The sequence below is a fragment of the Patiria miniata genome, unplaced genomic scaffold (assembly GCF_015706575.1).
Source record: "Patiria miniata isolate m_02_andy unplaced genomic scaffold, ASM1570657v1 HiC_scaffold_7, whole genome shotgun sequence".
Taxonomy (NCBI): domain Eukaryota; kingdom Metazoa; phylum Echinodermata; class Asteroidea; order Valvatida; family Asterinidae; genus Patiria; species Patiria miniata.
Genome location: NW_024037074.1, coordinates 2,231,220 through 2,252,647, shown reverse-complemented (window position 1 = coordinate 2,252,647; position 21,428 = coordinate 2,231,220). Strand labels below are relative to the sequence as shown.

Genomic DNA, 21,428 nt, shown 5'->3' with positions numbered 1-21,428 from the left:
GTAGCTCACCTTTGTTGCTTAAGCCAGGGAGACATCTCCCCCAATGTTCCGTTGCAGCATCTTGGATAAATTCCTCAGAAACTCCCTGGTGTTGGTCTGTTTGGTGGATAGCTGGTCCTCATACGGCTGGTTCCATAGTGGAGTCACCGTGTTGTTTAACCTGCAGATTGGGAGAAGAGCAAAAAGCACACTCAGTATTTCAGAGTCTTAACAATTTCACAATTGTGAATGCTTCAACGGCTATTACCTTTTTTGAGAGATGGCACAGACACAATCGAAGGGCGCCATTTGATTTGGGTATATTTGGGGTCAATACAAAAGACTCACCCAAACCAAATATTACCCTTGTATTGTGTCCACCATATCTCATAATGGGTAATGAATAGTGAGCGGAACTTGTGATCTTTCTACATACAACCATTCTCATAACTTCAGTTCGTAGTTCTGGTGGTGCATGTGCAAAGTAAATTTTAGGCTTGAAACACTAAGGGAAATGTGTTCAACTTGAAAAGTTTATCAGATAAAATAAGAGTCTTTTAAAGTGTGAATCACAAACTCTACACAGACATGCAAGCTTTGATGCTCTCCCTTCAAGGAGAATAAATGACAAGGAAGAGAAAACTGACCACATAACTATTCCACTCGACAAATTTCATGTTCACAATGTCAAATGAGCTATGGAACTGACTGGTTGGGCTCTTAAAATAGTAATCTCTGGATGTAAGAATGGTTTTCTTGTGATGATCATGAACTACTTGAACTACTCAAAAAATCTACTACAGTGAAGGAAATCACATTCTTTGAACTTCCACTTTCAAGGGGTATCAAGCCTAAATGGCAGTATAGGCAGGGTCTACCTTCCTATATCCTACAAAATCCTCCAAAATAAATGGACAGAACAGAATTGATAAATTCCATCAAATGAGCCTTTTCTACACTTGCATGATTTTAATACCACAGAGCACAGTAAAAGAAATGAGTGTTGTAATGACTTCAGTTGGTTGAGAACCGGAGTACTTTTCTAATGGATGGTGGTTCGAATCCAGCCCAACCCTTCATTCTATCTCAATGTCTTCACCTCTCTTCTACTGGTCAGCTGTCCTCCTCCTTCCTCCTCTTAGCTTCTTGGGTGTTTTCATCAGATTCCTCTTGGCTTCTCTTCAGAGCGAGGCTCTTAGTGTCCGGGTCCTCAACTGGCTTGGCAAGCTACGGGAAAAGAGTTATTGCAGGAACATGAACCTGTAACCACAGCAATAGCAGCCACTAGACCCCTTGCACTGGTAGCCAATACTAAGACTGTTGATTAGTTATTTCAATTCATTGAAAGTGCCAACAGTTCTAAGCAAGTACCAATAGTAAAAACCACAAGTGACTTTGTGAATACCTTGGCTTTGAGCACTTGTCCTATCCATTTGTGTCCGTTGAGTACTTTCAATGCCTCCTCCTTATCTTCTTGGCAGCTGAGGGATGAAACAAACAATTGGATTTCCATCAGTTAATCCATCGCAAGCAACCAAGTGCAACAGGAAAGGAGATACCGGTAAATATTTGTAAGATGGAATGTTTGTGTTGTGGGGGAGGATTTTTTTGAGTTTCATCCCAAAAAATTAGATTTCAACACTGTATACTCAGTGTGTTACCTCCCAAGTGAAAGTTGGAAAAATCACTCGGGTTGGACTTTAACCCACGACCTCCTGCTTTCTAGTGCAGACGTCTCACAACTCAAAACACTGAGCTTGCGGGATCGGATGGCTGGTTCGAATCTGATGTACATTGTACATAGCAGCGAGTACCGCATCTAACTATTCATAAGATGGAATTTTGCGTTGGGGTGATGTAAATCAATATTAAGTTTTGCCCTTCGCCGATGTATAAACACTGTATACACATTTCTGAATTATTATTTTTCTAGCAATACAACAGTTATTTACATTTGAACCAAAAAACAATCAGCCAATGTTTAGTTTTTGAATTATTACTTTACAATTTCAAATTATTGGCTGCCAGAAGATATTTCTGTTCTCGAGAGGCTGCCTGGTTCCAGCCCCACAACCAGTATCGATAATGCATGGACAAGAAACCAGTCTGCCAGCAAAGTGGATGATTTTTTCCCCAAACCAAGAAGAAAAGTTCATGGATGCTTTGTAAGTATAACAATTGAAAACAGAAGTCTAAGTACACTTTCCATTTCAAGGAGGAGAGTGTGGTTTCAATGCTATGTTGATGCAGTGACTATTTATATCTATGTTTTAAATTTCTTTCTTGATTATCCAAACATCAAAACTAAAACTTGTATCAAATTTCCCTGTGCTCTTATTTGTGTAGCATTACATCAGCACACTCAACTTTCACCCTTTAACAAGCTCCCATGTCACTCACTCCTGACTAGGATTTTCTGGCGCCAGTTTTTCTTCATGTCTCAAACATTCGTCCCTATCTTGCTGGTTACTTGTGCTAGCAAGTTTCCCGAACACTCCAAATTTCAAACTCTGGGTTAGGTAGTAAACCCACGGCTAAGTCTTTGCAATAATCATCATTAAATGAAAGAAAAAGTAAGAGATTCCCTTTCTGCTGGGGAGTTCTAAACAAAACCTTTTTATCTAGAACAGAAGAACATTTTTTCAAGAACAGAAAAATTAAGCTACATTGTACATTTGTACATTTGTGAAGATTTAGTACAGCTTATAATAGACTACACCCCCCTTGTGACTCTTGTCAGAACAAAAAGAAATACACACATGGGCAATTCTAGCATTATGAAAGGAAGTGTAACGTCCAAGACAGAGCCAGTTAACCGTGATTTATCACTACCATTGCTTGTATCTTCCAAATCTTCAATGTCAAGATTGACTGCATTGAAGTTGAGAATGAAATGTTTACTATTATTTAGTCACCAATTTGCAATATTTTCAGTGTTGGGTTTTTGCCCGTCACGGACGTACTATAGACACTGTATACGCCGAGTGTTGTCCCAGCGCTTGTGAGAGAAAAATGCACATTCTATACTCGGTTGAGACTCGAACCCAGGACCACCTGCTTACTAGTGCACACAGCTTACCACTCGACCACACAGCTTGCCGGGGTTTGGCTGGCTGGTTTGAATCTGACCTACCGTACCAGCAGGAACTGCAACCCAACCATTTAAAAGATGACACTTTGGGTTGGGCTGATATGAATTCAATAGTGTTGTACAGGGCGAGGCAAAAAGAAAGAGACCTGGATTCAAATTTGTTTCCTTAGAAAGCAATCAAATTTGATAAACCAATGTACAAGTATGTCTTACACACGAGCATGTTCATTAACTCAACGTAAAAAAAGTTACTGAAATTGATCAATGCCATCTGAAGTTAAATGATCAAATTAGGTTTTGCCCTTCACCGACGTTTTTAAACACTGTATACTCAGTGTGTTACCTCCCGAGTGAAAGTTGGAAAAAATCACTCGGGTGGGACTCGAACCCACGACCTCCTGCTTTCTAGTGCAGATGTCTTACCATTCGACCACAGAGCTAATGGGATCAGCTGGCCGGTTCGAATCTGATGTACATAGCAGCGGGTACCGCATAAACTATTATAAGATGGAATTTTGCGTCGGGGTGATATAAATCAAATTAGGTTTTGCCCTTCACCGAAGTTTTTAAACACTGTATACTCATTGTGTTACCTCCCGAGTGAAAGTTGGAAAAAAATCACTCGGGTGGGAGTCGAACCCACGACCTCCTGCTTTCTAGTGCAGATGTCTTACCACTCGACCACCGAGCAGGTTAAACGCACACAATGTCATCATCCCCTTGCACTGATGTTTATCCCTACTGGACAATATGGTATCGCCCGACCGCCTACATACAGTACAGTGCAGTTGCTCAGTTGACTACAAATGCATGTGCCCGTGCATGCCAGTCACATACGTGTACGTACGGAGACATGGTGTGCAGTGCTATTCACCCATACTGCACAATGGTATTGCCCTACCATGTGCCCGTCCTTTTTCCATTGTTGCGTCATTGTTTGCATCACATTGAGCACGCGCACTTTATCTCGAACATGATGTCAACAATTGAAAAGAACATCAGTGCGTGGTGGTCTAGCCTATATACTGGCATGTTTGCCTCAGAAAATATTACTTTTTGGCAGCTTTTTTGAGACCCGCTCGTCCAAACAACTTCAAACTTGACACTACACATTCTGTGGTCCCGAGCAATACACCCGCCAATTTTCAACTTCATACGATCACGGTGCCCGGATCTGGAGATAATCAACAATGATCGACGTACAGACACCCAGACACACACACACACACTCACCCCCGTGTGTAAATGCCGGCAATCGTGGACGCCCCATTGTCCCTAATCCTCTTTCCTTTCTTTGTACTCTTTGTACTTTTTAGCGACAGCTCTCATTGGTTTTGTACACGATTTGAGATCGTGGACGTTTGGTCAATCGTGGACGTATTGTTTGCACCCAAATTCTTTTGTCCTACGTCCACGATTGCTGGTGTTTACATACTCGCCCACACACACAGATTCCTGGAATTATAGTATAGATTATCCCTATGGGTGTAAGACAAACATTCCATTCACACAACAATATAGGGTTTTGTTCTTATGTTGAAACAATTTAAAAGTACAGACAGGTTCACTTCTTTAAAACTTCAATGAAAGGGTTCAATTAAATATAAAAAAATATTGCACAATCTGCTTTAAAGTGATTTGGTTTAAGACTAGGACTATACTGATTTTAACTGCTTCACAGAAAGTGGCACAAAACGGGTTTGTTGGCTTTGCCGTTATTCAAACATATCTTTGGATTTACAAAAGCAATCTCAATGAAACAAACGGTATTCTCAAGCTAAATCTATTACCTTGAAGATGGTGTAAACATCCGCACAGAATTTTGGTTGTAAATTTTCAAAAATGGAGGGGTTTACATGCACCATTTTGTTCAGGACACCCTGTTGGGGAATATAACATTTGTGGGATAACTTGGGTAGTTGTGAATGGGTAGGTTAATGGCCAAATTTAGGTCAATTGTTTTGTAACTTTCCAATCGATAAATGAATGGAAGCCCTCTTGCGGTTCCAATCAGAATAGTCCATATCTCATGCGTGGCCAGATTTACGATGCCTTCACTGAAAACTGTTGTTATTCCTGTACTGGGTGAGTAAAAAAAAAAAAAAAAAAAAAAAAACCCAATGTTTGGACTATTGTTTTATTGAAGTTCTGCATGTAGCACTTTCAAAATGTAGGATATGAAAGCCCTACTCATAAGCTTTCTTTAAGTAGAAGAATCATTCCAATCACTCATGTACTTTTCAAGTTACAGAATTTTAAACACAACCACTGTTTAAGGTTCTGTCCACGGATCACCAAAAGGTGTGCGTTCTTTCAGCAAAACAAAAACAATTCACACACATCCCTATGTGATTTTTATTCTTGGTATTTTTCATTCTTATTGTATTTTTAGTCTCAATTAAACTTTAGGGAACAATTGATCATCTTGCATTGTCTTTCTTTCTATCTTGATTCCTCATGTTGCCATCGCCTTGCTGTTGGCCTTTGTGCTTCGCACAAACTTCATAGATCCGAACCTTGGGTGTCCGATGTGCGTTCTTGTTGAACACCCTTGACACCCCTCCCCCCCCCCCCCCCCCCCCCAAGTGTCAGAAGTGGGATCTGTACTTTCAGCCAGCCAACCAGTAGCGGGGGCTTGAGGATCCGTCTGTCACATCATAGTCGTCAAGATGACAACCTACGTGAAAGTACAGTCTCCAGCAGCAGAGGAGAAAACGACGAAGTTTTCCTTGGTTGATGGGCGTTTGCCCCTTCAAAGCCTGAAGGGGCACTACGTGAATGCCACCGGGCTGATTCACAGAACTGACCAGGACAATGAACTACTTCTGCCGATTTTGAATTGAGCCATTCTCCCTCCAGAAGGAGGATGGGAAGTGGGAGGAGAGTACACACCGCTTACCACAGTCCAGATCAAGACAGAACCGACCAATACCGGGTTCCCCTCAGAGGAGCTCCTGCGGGCTTTTGTGGCCTGCCACCTCAAACTCCCCACATTCGAGGGACGGGACGATGCAAAGTCCGTACCGGTAGATGACTTTGTAACAGCTTTGAATCTTGCGTATGACGGTTATCAGAATCCAGAGGACCAGCGTGGCCAGGTTTTGCTGGACTCACTCCGCCGAAGTCAGAAGGTTGTGGACAGTCCGCTCTTTACTGTCCTCTGGTAAGACTGCTGAAGAGGCACTCATGTATTTAAAGACCTCATATGGGGAGACCCTAACAAGTAACAAGTGGAGAGTTGCAGTGCCGGTGTTTGGAAAGGAGATCATGCGGTACCCGCTGCTATGTACATCAGATTCGAACCGGCCAATTGATCCCGTTAGCTCGGTGGTCGAGTGGTAAGACATCTGCACTAGAGAGCAGGAGGTCGTGAGTTCGAGTCCCACCCGAGTGATTTTTTCCAACTTTCACTCGGGAGGTAACACTGAGTACATACATCGGTGAAGGGCAAAACCTAATTTGACTTACATCACCTCGGCGAAAAAATTCCATCTTATAAAACAAAATTCCCTCTTTTTCGCTGTTGTCTACATCTACCGGTATGTACCTTTGTACAAAGTCAAATTTGTGCTTAAAGATGTTTTGAGTGAATGTTACTTTCCGTCGTCAGTAACATGACCAAATTGAAACCAACTACCAACTACCTGCTCCTCTGTCCAATCACATCCATATACTGTCATTATCCCCAAAGCCATTTTCAGGATGTATTCATCAAGTTTATTCCCACGTGACTGGTTGAACCAACTACAGGATGAGTCAAAAAGAAAGTGACCGAATTTGAAAAAAATGTTTGAAATATTTGGCCTGTTCTATGTTAATTAAAAAAAACACGGATAAAGTACATCTTATTGACTATTTACTGTGAAAATTTCACTTAAGTAACATACTCTATTCCAAAATCAGGACTATTTCTATAAAATGATCGGAAAACTTGGCTGTCCACCACTTATCAATTACCATGCTGCGAACTGATAATACATGTACCCATTGAGTACAATGAAACATCCATCATTTTTCCACCTCCATGAATGAACGAGAACTTGCAAAGGAAAAGATACAAAAATCACCATCGATATTTCGAAGAAAAAAAGAGTTGACTTGTTTCTCATATTCAAAACACGCAACCTGATAGTACAAATTGTCTTGATTTCAATTATTAAAATTTCATTTGTACTTGAATAGTTGTGTATAATCTGTAATTCTCACTTAGCTCATTTAGCTTTCAATATTATCGCATTCCTTGGACAGCTACACAAACAGGTTCTTTTAGTAAAACATGCATAACTTTGGATGGCATGATCAAATTTAGTGATTGGTTTTTTTTCAGATGAGTGGAAGAACATGCTCTTTTAAGACATATTTCTTCGGTGTATCTAATTTGATTGCTTAAAGTAAAACAAATCTTGAGTGCGGGTCACTTTTTTTTTAATCACCCTGTATAAACACAATGTGAACATGCATCTCTCATACACACTTAACTTAATTGTCTTCATTTTCTATCATCCTCTTTTTTTCCTGTCTTTTCTTCTTGTGCGGTAGCCCTCACATTGAGTGGCAGTTATGCCTTGTGAAGGAACGACTTGCATAAAAAAAACAATTACATGTACACAATATGCATGTTTAATCTGGAGCCAATCATTAAAAGTGAAACAAAGTTTTCTCAGATTTCATGTCAGTGCAAGTAGTGAAACTGACTCACATGCATCTGCTTTGGTTACAGGAACTGATACCACAAGATAGTCACATGCATTAAAATCTAACAGAAATGTTGGGGGAAAAAGAAGGAAAAGAACAAAAATCTTTCTGTTTCAATTCCACTTTGCTCAAGGTCTTACAATCCCTGTAAGTATAAATCTGGAGTGATCTTGAAATAGAGAAGAACATTCTTTGCTGCATCTGAACAACATGTGGCTCACGGAGCTCAATGCTACATTGTGCATGAACTATGGGTGATGGCTACCAAAACAGCTCCACTCCATCAACTGGGTGGAATACTGAAATTGAAAAGCACAGTGAGAACTTTTACATGAGTAGAGAAAGAACTAATCAAATAATATGGTTAAGTGTTGAAATCATTGCACCAATCGGCCTCTGCTTAAACTTTGTCTTTCTCTTCACAGTCATTCGAGTGAAGTCCATGCGTACAATCATCAACATCTACTTATCCAATCTGGCTGTGGCTGACTCCCTCTACCTTATAACTGACTTCATAATTGCACTGTTTTCACCTACAGAGTCCAACTTATTGGTAAAAAAGGCAATATTAAGTTTCCAAAGCACGTTCCTCGCTACTTCTAATTTCTTTGTGGTTACCATAGCAGCTGAGAGATTCTCTGCAGTGTGTAATCCTATAACGTTCAAAGAAAAAGCCTCTAAATCTCGAGCAGCAAAGATATCAGCAGGACTCTGGGTGCCAACAATTATTGTTGGTGTGATTCTGATTTTCTTACCATTAACAGACGCTGTCTTCAATGAAGTCAACCTTGGGATTCTTTCCATTATTAGCATTGCCTCTTTGATAGCAACTCTTGCTTTGTACATCTATGTAGTATGGAAAGTATGCAAGCAATCTGCCCTGTTGCCGAACCGTCCCAAGCGAGCAGGCAAGGTCCTCTGCATGGTTATCATCAACACTGCTGTTTTCTTCATTCTTAACTCACTGACCGTTGCAGCTACAATTATGGCAATACATGCACGTGTAGTGGCATCCAATTATACTTCACCTGCTCAGATTGTTGCCAATCTGGAACTTGCAGAGACAATACATATTCTGACTATATGCATTGTAATTTTGCTACTGACCAATAGCTCAATTAATTCCCTAGTCTACAGTGTCACAAACGCTGACTTTCGTGAAGCTGTAGTCAAGGCTTTCTCATTCCTCAAACTGTGCTGTCGTTGCTGCCCAAGACAAAATTCCAGCCGACCATCGCAGCCAGAGAAGCAGATTGAGCTTCGTGTGATTCCACAGGCAGAAAATGACCAAGAGCACCGTGCTGCCAGGCCAAGCAGCAGCAAGCCACCAAGCCAAGGGCATGCACAACACACAGCGAGTCAGCAGTCACTAGACAGCTGTCGAGAACAATGTTCCAGGCAAAGCAGCAGCAAGGCATCCATGCACAGTCAGCAGCATGTTCAAGTGCATGTTGAGGTACATGCAGAACCAGCAGGGACCCCAGCCCTTGCAAGTTCTCATCAGGAACAATGCTCTAGTCTGACTGACTGCAAGCTATCCATGCAAGGGGAACAGTGTGAACATCCAGAATCAGCAGAGAGCCAGCAGTCACTTGCAAGTACTCAGGAACAATGTCCTGGGCTGACTGTCACCGAGCCATCAGCACAAGGGCAGCAGTATGCACATCCAGAACCAGAAGGGATTTAATCTTTGGAAAGTTGTCAAGAACAATGTTCACTGGTACCTGATAAGAGCAAGCTTTCTTTACAGGCATGCAACTGGGAAATCACACAAAAAGAGGAAATTCAAATTTTTCCCAGACTTTGTACAGTGTTTTTCTATTTTCAATGGCACACATGGGAAGTAAAAAAAGAGGAAATCAGCTGATCCGAGGAAAAGTTGCATGCCTGTCTTTAAGGGCAGCAGTGTGTAGAGTGAGTGCTGCTTTTGAACTTGCTGTGTTCAAAGTGTAGAGCAGATTTAAGGCCGTTGCATACATCTTCTTCATTGGAATGCCAATTAAGTAGATTTGACATCGAGAAACATTAACAACACAATATGCTGGAGTTGAAATGTGTTTTACTTCAGGGAATTGCCAATACATGTACGCACCATGACATCAGTAATGTGCAGGCCCGCCCAGAGCAGATTGCAACCAACTATCAGTAAAGGGAACACCTGGTATTCATGCAATGTATGTATGTAAAAGGTTCAGAAATTCACAAATCCTAAATAGTTTAATTATTTGAATCAAACTTTTGTTTGTGTTTAAAGGTAGAGTAGATCATTTGCAGCTATCCAAAAAGTAACTGACAAAATTATTGTTAAAGGCTTTTGGTTTTAATGGCACTAAACTCCCTGTGAAATCATTCTTTCTGGCATGCTGTCATTATGAAGGAAACAATGAAAGAAAGCTATTTTCAACGATGCATCATGTTAGTTCATGTAGTTGGTTTGTAAATTCGGTGAATGCATGAATTTGTGCGCGCAAGCGTCGACACGACGCACACGCACACTAGGTTGCTATTATTCGTCAGTTCAGTGCATGACATCGCGTAGCTGCAATTGACTGAATGAGAATGTGTCCCTGGGGCTGAATTCGGACGCAATATAAAACATGACTCGGCAACTTTTGAATTGAACCTGAGATCCTTGAATATAGTTTTCTCGGAAGATACTGCATTTACAGAGCTAAAACTTCATCATGTTAGTTGTTAAGCACCCGTTTTTAGATTTTGAGCACTTTTGTAGCTTCAAATGAAAAAAAAATTGCAAAAATGACAAATGATCTACCCTTCCTTTTAATGAGCTTGTTTGTTACTTTTTTTCAGTGTGACAATGTACATGTATTGGTACTAACATATGGAAACCCTGAAATCTTTTCACTGTAAATAAACTTTTTTTAAGTGCCTTTAAACAGATTTTGAGGTTTTCATTTTAGGAACTATATTCCAAGTCTTTGGATGTTTCAGGCTTTAAAATATTTTTTAATGAAGTTCCATATTCATGAGTAATACAGCGATGTCATGAGCTGGAACTTCAGCGTCACTGCTGTTTGAGGGGACAAAATGTAACAAAAGTGTTTTGATCAAGTTTGATGTGACTGTTGCGTTCATTAGCACATAGCATGCAGCCAATGAGATACTTAAATGTACAAAGCTCATGTATGTACAATGCAATTAATTCTAGGTTCATAAATTATACAGAAAATCCAAAAGCTGTAAAGTGTAAAATACCTAAATCGACATCACAGCAACATTAGAAACAATTGTGAACATGTGCACGGGCTTTGCAAAAAAGTGTGCGTAAAATGTGGTCATTACTTTTATACAAACGCAGGGCTAGAATATTTCATGTTTTAGTGAAATTCATTTGACAGCCTTTCGATTCTGTTATTAACAGACCTTGACAAATCCCAAGCATGGAGCACAATACATACATACTCCTAAAATGGCACAAACTGTATGGTTATTGTTATTGAGGGTTCAATATTTAGGGAGCAAACTCACCGCAAATCCAAAGTGTCTTGGGAGATTTTGGATCTCAATCTTGAAGATCTCTGAGGTGAAAAGCTGTTGCATCAGATAGTGATAAGGATCCGTTATGGCAGCGCCAGTCACCGGTACGTCAGAGGTGCTGGTGGAATGGTTATCTTGTGGGTCAAGACCTGATGCACAAATGAACATATTAAAAAAACTTGATATGGCTAGAGCTATATTGTCAAGGTCTTCACCCATAACAATTACATGGGAACAATCTGACAATAGCCGTAGCCATAGCTCTAGAAGCGCCTTTCAGACACAGCCTAAGTAACAGATCAACAAAGTTGCAAGTTATGCATTAGGAGCATCTGATTCCAAATACATTACACCAAACTTTGTGCATACTTGTAGCACAACGTGGAAAATACTTTTTGCAGACCAAATAAAGTGCAGAATTTTTGTTCAAACTTTCTTAAATTCTATCTTTAGCAAGGAGAAATCCAATTGAATAGATGTTTTGCTGCAGAGCACAGATATATAATATACGAGACCATTGTAGGCTTTAGATGTACAGTATGGGATTTAAGTCTGGTGTATTAAAGGTGACTTCACAGCTACTAGCTGGACAAAAAAATGTAGTTGATAGTTGAAGTCAGCAATTTGTACTCCACTTCTGTCAATAGAGCGTACAAGTTGACCTCAAAAACCTAGGTGATTTTACTAGGTTTATCCAGTCAAGGGTAAAGAATGGGTTCTGAACAAGAAAAAAATCATTCCAATTCACAACACATTAAAAAAATATTGCAAGTTGATTACTATAGTAAATTGAAAAAATGTGGACCTCCACTTCCGTTCACCGGGTGAATTGGGTGAATTCAAACACGGGAGTCTGTGGCTAGACTAGTCAGTGTTTGGTACCAAGATGTTCACATGAAAAGTGAATGTGAACTGGCGAGACTTGCATGCTCTATAATTGTACATAATCTGTGTAGCACCACTAGTCTGTTGTATTACATTATGAGCTCCATGTCTGTATGATGTTTAAATGCAAAGCAATATTCTAACATTTCTTTTAGATGGACTCAAGGGTACTTCAAATTTGGGTAATTGAAAAATCAATGCTGTAAAATATGAATGTCGTTGTAAAGTTAGCATCATACAAGATGTATCTTAATTTGCACAGTATCCGAGGAATTGCTGCTTTTTATATGTTCATTAAAGCTGCTATTTCCTTGTGTAATTTAAAACTCTAAACACAAATAATACAGAAATGTACTATCACCAAATCGGTGTTTGAGCTCTTACGTCTTTCTGATATCTAGTAATATTTGAAGAAAAAAAAGTTGCAGGACAAACCATGTTTCAAAAGTCACATACTTTTTATAGGACAAGCAAATTTGCATGTAAAAGCAAGATCAGTGATAAAATAAATAAAATTGTACACTAGCAACATTTAAACAAACAGTGATTTTCCTGAATTTTGTATTTAAAACCTAATTCTTGATTGTACAAATGTAATTGTTGAAAAATCCCTACTGAGTAAAAGAGCTTGCTGGTCAATGTTGAAAGTACAAACATATACCCTCAATATTCATACCACAAAAGTAAGCCAACATATTGGTTAGCAAAGGGGATGACAAGGGTTTAAGTCTTTTGTGGCTTGTTTCTTTCTTTTCAACAATTAATTCCTGACAGACATAATAGACAATGCACAATATGTACACCTGTCAATCTTTCTGTGTGTTGTATTCTGATTGGTTGAAATTGATCAGCATTAGCTACTAATTGGCCACGCCCCTCGTCAGCCGATCCAATCAAACATGAAAGCTGATCTACGTCTTTTACCAAAATGGAACTTCAGAGGAAATACTTACCTTTGTAAGCGCCAAGCCGGAAACCAACAGTGTTATCTGTCAATGAAAATAAGAAGACATGATACTGAAACTATTGCACAATTTATCCAGGGCCAAGTTTCATGAAGACCTGACAAAAAAAATTAGGGGAATAACTGAGAAAAAATCCTGGAACTTTCTGTTCAGCTTTCATAACAGGTGCATTAAGTACATGTGTGCACACTTTATATCCAGCGAGGGGGTACTTGTGAACGGAGTGCATACACACAAAAAATGAAGAAATTGCATAAATAAAAATAAATGCCAGTTTCACTCACCGATGCCATCTACACTCTTGCCGATGGTAAACTCACACTTGTTGCGATAGCTCTCTAATACTGGCTGTGAGTGTGCAAACAAACAATGACAATGAAAGGAACAAATCAGACATCTCCAATGTCAGGAATATTTACCCCACAAAAGATTCACATGCTGTAGAGTTTATCTAACAAGAAATCCAGGTTGAAATATAAATTTAGTACAAGTAAGGTGACTCTATCTATCTACCCAAGTTCAAAGATCACACCAGTCAAGCTAACCTAACACTATGTGCCAATGTGAACTATCATTGAGATTATAATTCATAAAATCATTCACAATACTACAAATAAATTTAAATAAAATCTATATTTTTATCAACAAATATTTGTCACCTAGCTTACTCACCGATGTCTTAATTGGCTCCAACTCACATGCCATCCTACTGTGGTTCTTCCTGTCAATCAAATGAAGAGTGTGCTATTAAACATGCGGGTGTGGGTTCGAATCCCACTCCAACAGGCTTGTGAATTTCTTGTGGTAACCAAAGCTATATATGCACAAGATTCAAACTGGCCCACTAACCTTTGCAAGCTCTGTTATTGAGTGGTTAAGATGTCTGCACTAGTACGCAGGAGGTCATGGGTTCATATCCCACCCAAGCAAGCTGGCAGAATCTTTGCTCGTAAGCTCTCAGACAGCACTGAATATACAGTGCATTCAAATTTACATTGGTGAAGGTCAAAACCAAGTATTCACATTCACAACTCCCCTACGTAAACAATTAATTAAACTCATTGATTGTGGCACTTGCTATATCAGATTGGGACCAGCCAGCCAACCCCAGCAAGCCTGATGGTCAAGTAGTTGAGACATCTGCACTAGGAAGCAGGAGATTGTTGGTGCGAGTCTCACTCGAGCAGCTTATGAATTGTGAAGTTTTGGTTTTGTGTTCATTTTTTTGTTTTTTGTTGTAAACATTTTTATTTAACAAACTCCCCCCCCCCTTATAATCTTTGGGACTTTTGTGTGTGGAAAGGAAGTTCATTTCAGAAATTGGCTAAACTTTGCTGAGTTTTAACTGATTCTCAAGAAAAATGAGGCATCATTTTCTGAACGTTTAAAGAAATTTCAGGGCAGCTGTAAATATACATGTAAGTCCACTTGCCAGAAAACTGTTTTAAAACATTTTTTTATCAACGAAGATCACATTTCCATTCTGGCCCACAACCATCCTGTGTCTTTGGTGAGTAGCTCACCTTTTTTGCTTCAGCCAGGGAGACATCTCCCCCATCTTGGATAAATTCCTTTAGAAACTCCCTGGTGTTGGTCTGTTTGGTGGATAGCTGGTCCTCATATGGCTGGTTCCACAGTGCAGTCACCATGTTGTTAACCTGTAGATTGGAAAAAGATGTGAAAAGCACATTCAGTATTTCAGAGTCTTAACAATTTTGAAAAAAGTGAATAGCTCAACTGCTCTAAGCCTTTTTCGATATATGGCAGACCCAATACAAGGGTGTTATTTGATTTGGGTATATTGGGGTAACTTACGAAAAAGACTAGACCCAAACCAAATAGCGCCCTCGTATTGTGTCCACCATATCTCCAAAGGGTAATGGATTGTGTGTGGAACTTGTCATCTTTCTACATACAACCATTCTCCTAACTACAGTTCATAGTTCTGGTAGTGCATGAGCAAATTAAAGATTAAGCTTGAAACAATGAGGGTAATGTGTTCAACTTAGACAGTTTATCAGATAAAATAAGAACCATCTGAAACTGTGAATCGCACACACACTCTACACAGACATGCAACCTTTAATGCTGTACCTTCTAGGGAAAAAACAAGGAAAACTGTCCACATAACAGTTTTGCTCAACAAATGCCAGATGAGGTACTGAATTTACTTAAAGTTCCGTGCTTTTTCGAGTTTCATCCCGAAAAACAGATTTCTTTACCAATCTGCTATTTTTCAAGCAATACAAAAGTTATTCACTTTTGAATGAAACACCAAACACAAAAAAGCTCACGTTCAGTTATTGAATTATTACTTTACAATTCCAAATTATTGGCTGCCAAACATAATTTCTGTTCTTGCTGGATAGGCTGGTTAACCCCCCCCCCCCCCCACAATCAGTATCAATAATGTACAGACGGGAGCCAATCTGTTGGCAAAGCTGGTCATCAGTTTGGGGCAAGAACAAAAAGAAAAGTTCACGGGTACTTTCTTAGTATAACATTTGATAGCAGAAGTCTAAGTACACTTTCAATTTCAAGCAAAAGAGTGTAGGAATTCCATGGTTTCAAATCTTTGTTGATGCAGTGACTATTTGTATCTGTATTTTAAATGTCTTTCTTGATTATCCAAACACCAAATCTAAAGCTTGTGCCAAGTTTCTATAAGTGAGATATAAATAAATATGTTGTAAGCAAAATGTAGTGATCGACCTGAAAGATTTTGTGTCATTTTTTGATCTGCATCTAATTTATTCAGTTATAGATAATTCAAGCGTTACGTTATGTCTGTGATCTTTTATGAGCTGTAAAACTCTACATGTAAAAAGTGCAGAGTGCCATTTCACTTTTTTTTTAAGTAACCTAGATATGAGCAAAACCTTAGTGACAGATTACACCATGTACATGTAAAAAAGTCTTGAAGAGAAAATAAAAAGTTATTCTGAAGCACATCTTTGCCAAAGTCAACTGTGAAACTCTATTGTCTACTTTGGTTTAGTATGCATTCAAAACAAGGAACAAAGAACTAATCCTTACAAATCTTAGAGATAAAAAAACACTAAGGGGAAAAAATGCAGAAGCTTTTTGTTTCAACTACACATTACTCCAGGTCTTATATTCGCTGTTAGTATAAAACTGGAGTGATCTTGAAATAGGACAGAACACTCTTTGCTACATCTGAATAAAATGTTGGATATGGAGAACGATGAAGTTGAAAAGCACCTTGAGAACTTTATCAAGACTCACAAAAGAAATGAACAAATACTATGGTTAAGTACTGAAATCAATGCACCAATCGGCCTCCTCTTAAACTTGGTCTTTCTCTTCACAGTCATTCGAGTGAAGTCAATGTGTACAATCATCAACATCTACTTATCCAATCTGGCTGTGGCTGACTTGCTCTTCCTTATGACTCAATGTATATTTGTATTGTGTTCATCCGAAGTGTACAAAGCATTCCAGAGTGTCAAATAAATCCCGGGACATACCGTTATTTCGTTTTACGGTTTTGGATTTCCTCAAAAACAAAAACAGTAAGCGAACCATTGACTGTTTTGTCGTTTTACAGTTTTATAAAACGACAAACGGTATTAATATCAATACGGTTTCTCCGTTTTATAAGTTTAGTAAAATTCATTATAGCATAACGATCGATTATTTTTGTTTTACACAAATAACTTTGAAAAACAGCAAAACGGTCAGTATTGAATACACACTGTTTTTTTATTTTAGTGTCATAGTTAACAGTCCGTGGTGCATTTTGTGGCGGTGGGCAGGGGGGTGGAGGGGGACCCTGCTTTACACGAGTGTTGGCTCAGCATAATTAATGCGTGGTGTGATTCCTGGCGCGGACCCTGACCCCCTTCTCATGCGATTCAGTTGGTGGGGCTTAAAGAGTTGCAAGCAAAAATGGCGCTGGAAAACTGCAAGGGAGGGCATTACTTTTCACAATGGATACAGGATGGTAAGACGTTTGATGAAGTTGCAGATATTTTGAAGGAAATTGGAGTTTAAGTCGACGCGGCTCTTCAATAGTTAATTCGCAAATTATGTCGTGAGAACGAAAATGTAAGGAGGGCCCAGGCAATGACTCAATCCCAAGGACGCATTAACATTCCTAGGTGCATTGCTTAATTGCCGAACCTAAATCCAAAAAATGGTCGGCAAGACTATTGACCGTTTTGTCATTGTCATGATTTTGTAAAACAACACTCTAAAAATAAAGCAACTAGCCGTTTAACGCTTTCTACAATAAAAAACAACAACAAAAAGGAATTTTTTGTGTGTGACTTAATACCGTTTTACAAAACTGTAAAACTGTAAAATGACAAAACGGTCAATAGTTCGTTCACGAATTTTTGAGGAAATCCAAAATGGTAAAACAAAATAACGGTATGTCCTGGGATTCAAGTACATGTTTGTTGCTGTTTCTAGTTATTTTGTAGTGATCATAGCAGCTGAGAGAAAAGTTCAATAACGAATAGTGTCTAACATTAAATGAATTAAATAAAATTACCTCAGAGCAAATATGCAGTCCGATCCTATGCCCCCTGTCTGTCTGGCCTCAACTCCGTTCTCAAAGCTGTTAATGAAATAAAATGAAATCAATAAACATTTCACTGAGATCAGTGCACGTGGCCCCCAGACGATAAATGCATGGTATAGGAAACAGCCGTCGCATTTGCAACTCGCGCCCTCGCTAGACAAGCAATTTGCATAAACGCGACGTCACAGCTTGAGGTCATCTCTTGTCACATTCAAAATGGCTGCCATCACCAGACGTTTCACGAGTGCATATGGGCTCCAGAAAGATTCAAGAATATCTCATAAAATTGAACATCATTACACCTAAGCATCCCAGAAGTGATAGATGGGACATCATAGAATACAACCATATGTAAGAAACGGACCGTCATTTTTATGAAAACGCCCTCAGTAGTGTGCGGTACCACGGTGTGTGGCCAGAGGTTCAGCGCAGCATACCGCGGCCACACTAGTGGGGCTAAAGTGAAGTATGACTGTACAATTATTGAGCTATAAAAAGACTTAAGTCTTGCCCAACAATGTATGCAAAGCAATTAAAAAAGAATACCCCAGAAAGATTCCCATACCTGGACACATCACTCTGTCAAATTGTCTTGTCAACAAAGTCTAGTGCCGTTTTTTCAGTAGGCAATGCATTGGAAGGCTAGGCCTAGGACCTGTGAACGTTTACGCGTCTATGTCTACCGGCAGGTTAAATGCTTCTAATCTGTCTTTGTTTTGTTTTTTAGGTCTTTTTTAGTGAGTATTTTTTTTCGTATGGAGTTCAAATCTCCCCCTCTTGCACAAAGCTGATGAAACTCACTCCATAAAATGTTATGCCTTGTTTACATGATCTGAAATTTCGGTTTAACTTCATTGGTAAACAACAGAGTTATTTAGGGTCAAAAGTAGGACATGGTTTTTTGACACGAGGTTGAAACTAACTGGAAAGTAAAGATTTAATTCTTACCTTGATGACATTAAGAATGTTGACGATTTCCCCATTATCATCTATACCGACGTCAAATTCTGCAAGATTTAGTAAAAATGCAAAATTTTCAATTATGCCATCAAAGATGCACAGATTTGAAATGGGACATTTTCATAGAATTTGTTTAAAGACGTGTTTCCCGTGCTACTTTTGAGTTTACCTCGACAAATAGATTTGTTTTTTATTGAATTCACTTTTTGTGACATCTACTGAAAAAAATCCACATACGTTTATAGATATTGAATGATTTCTTTCCAAAAATTGAATTATCGGCCGTCAGACAATAATTCTGCTCTCGCAAAGCCGGTTCTTGTGCCCAAAATGAAAGCCCTTATTCAGTGAGTTGAGATGCCTAAAATCAGAATAAAATACTTTTGGTTCAAAACAAAACAATTTAAAATTGGTAAGGAGAAAAAAAACTCTAATTATTAAGAGCATTGGGTATATCACCTTTATGCAAGTTGCATCAATCACGGGACAAAACGAATACATGTTGCTGAATGCATGATGACTTTGAAGCGCACAAGTTTTCGATGGATGTGCATTACTCAAAAACGCGTGCTCTTTTTGCCTTATGAAATTGGCGCAAATTAACAGTAAAAGTACTTAAAGTTGAACGCAAGGTGTGTATACGTAAAACAAGCTTATGCACACATGTCACTGAAATTGTTGTTTTGGATTCTGCTAGTAAATGTAGGTAAAGGAAAAATCTGCAAAAGAGAAAAAAAGCAAATATTTGTCTACCTGGGGCTAGGTACATGTATTTACTCAGCTGGTTCTGTAGTTTCAGATCCATGTTACAGCCGGAGGACCGACCGCCAGCCAGATTCAAGTTGGACTGAGTTAGGTCAACATCATTTTCTGAGGAAATAAAATAATTATTTATTCACCTAGGGCTAAACCTATGAAATCCATTTACTAGGCCTATTACCAAGTTTGAAATTTGATGCAGAAAATTCAATTGTACCAGTACTGTATTTAAGTGGGGTGGAACTAAGCCTTACTTGTATATCCATTCAACAGAATTTGTTTTAGGAGAGGGCATATGAAATAATAACGCCATGGCAATAAGGTGTTTCATGGTAATGTGCACTATCTTATTCGCGGGGCACAAAGAACACACGTTGCTAGACGCGGGTGCACTTTGGATTGACCGCATGTTGACTTGGAAGCGCCAAAACTTTCCAATGACGATGTGTACACAGAACGCGTGTAAAATTGCCCAGCGGGGAAGATGGCGCATATTACCGTGAAACACTTTATCGTTACGACAGACGTAACATGACTTTCAACTGCTATCGTTACAAAACTGTCTGGTTTCCTGACATAGTTGACCTTTTGTGGTAGAATCGCATCAACGCAGCTTGTGAAATATTGTCCAATTACATGATATACAGATGGATGAGGAACGCGCAAAATCTGAGACAATAATACTTAGTGTACACAAATTCTGTAGGGTTGTGAAGGGGCGTGGCTAACTTGCAAACGGCGATAGGTCAATACAGTATTCAAGGTCACGATCTTTGGCTGTTGGAATCGACAAAATGGTTCTATGACTTTATTTCCCTATTTCAACAAATCCTCCAATTTTTAAGAAAGAAAATGAAATCTACTTAAATAAACAGAAAAATTTGATTTAAACCTGAAACTTAAGATCTCTATAACATTTTTTTTTCAAATTCCGTAACGATAGTATTTGAAAATCTCATTACGGCTGTCGTAACAATAGCCACTACGATTTTACAAAGTTAACTAAATGGAGATTAATAAAAGGTTTGACTTCTGCTTACGCTTCTGAGGCTAAACCGCCTCAGAGTCTGTGGTCACCAACTGCACCAGGATACAACTGTGGCATTTCAGAATTGGCTGTTTTTGCACTGGTTTTGAAGGCTCAGTGCACCAATGTCCCACAGATGTTTGCACCTGATGCACTGTGTTGCATCTGACAGGGTTAGGGTTCACAAGGGGATAAAAGTTCTACGCAAATAAAATAAACTCGGTGATGAAGTTTAGTTCTACTGACATATCAGGAGGTACAGTAGAAATCTACTGCCTGGAAGCTGTGGTGACTGGGTATAAATGAGAAAACATAGGCTGCTGTTTTTTACCATTTGAGCCAAGAAACATTCGGATGCCAGCTTCCTGAAGACAGGGATGAGGTCGACAAATGTGGACGTGCCGTCACAGAGGGGTGGGGGTAAGGATTGACGATACTGATGGCCCAGCGTCAGCAGGTGATGGGCGATGTACATGCAGTTGTTGTGGTGGAGTGGGCACACCTGAGGTAGCTTTTGCTGTTTCACAAGAAAAATTTGCAAAAATAATATAAAAGTCAAGATTTTTGTAAAGAAATTTTAAGACAATATCAACATTACTTTGGTTGTTGATTTCATCCTTGCTTTAACAAGTTCACGCTGAGATTATTTTGACAAGAACGGAACGAGGCGTGGGATATATTTTTACTCGACCTCAAGCCAAGCGGGTTGAAGCCATCACCCTCGGGCAGCACACTCATATTTCCAGCCTTGCTTGCTGCGAGTGGGCCGCTGACAGATATTTCCGGACTCTCTCCCTGCGTGTTTATCTGTCATCGGTTCGGAGTACCCAAAACTTTTGCGTGTATACACGGCCTCTTGGGCAAACTGGTTAAAGCAGGCATGCAATTTTTCCTTGGATCCACTGATTTCCTCGTTATTTACTTCTCATGAATAATTATAATAATGCCATTACAAATTGAAAAACACTGAACAAAGTCGTGTGTGGTTTGGAATTTCCTCGTTTTTTTCAAAATTCCCAGTTG

At 39.3% G+C, this 21,428-nt stretch overlaps 1 protein-coding gene across 1 annotated transcript in view; it reads right to left on the bottom strand.

The window, feature by feature from the left end:
- LOC119718800 (centromere/kinetochore protein zw10 homolog) overlaps positions 1–21,428 on the bottom strand; it is a 31,848-nt gene that overhangs the window by 3,306 nt on the left and 7,114 nt on the right. Inside the window, exons 11-15 of the mRNA XM_038188221.1 lie at positions 20,737–20,922; positions 19,373–19,489; positions 18,608–18,666; positions 17,630–17,695; positions 10–160 (exon numbers count right to left, since the gene is read on the bottom strand). Coding sequence (XP_038044149.1) covers positions 19,472–19,489; positions 20,737–20,922 — 204 coding nt within the window. The 3' untranslated portion in view covers positions 10–160; positions 17,630–17,695; positions 18,608–18,666; positions 19,373–19,471. The remainder of the gene's footprint in view (positions 1–9; positions 161–17,629; positions 17,696–18,607; positions 18,667–19,372; positions 19,490–20,736; positions 20,923–21,428) is intronic.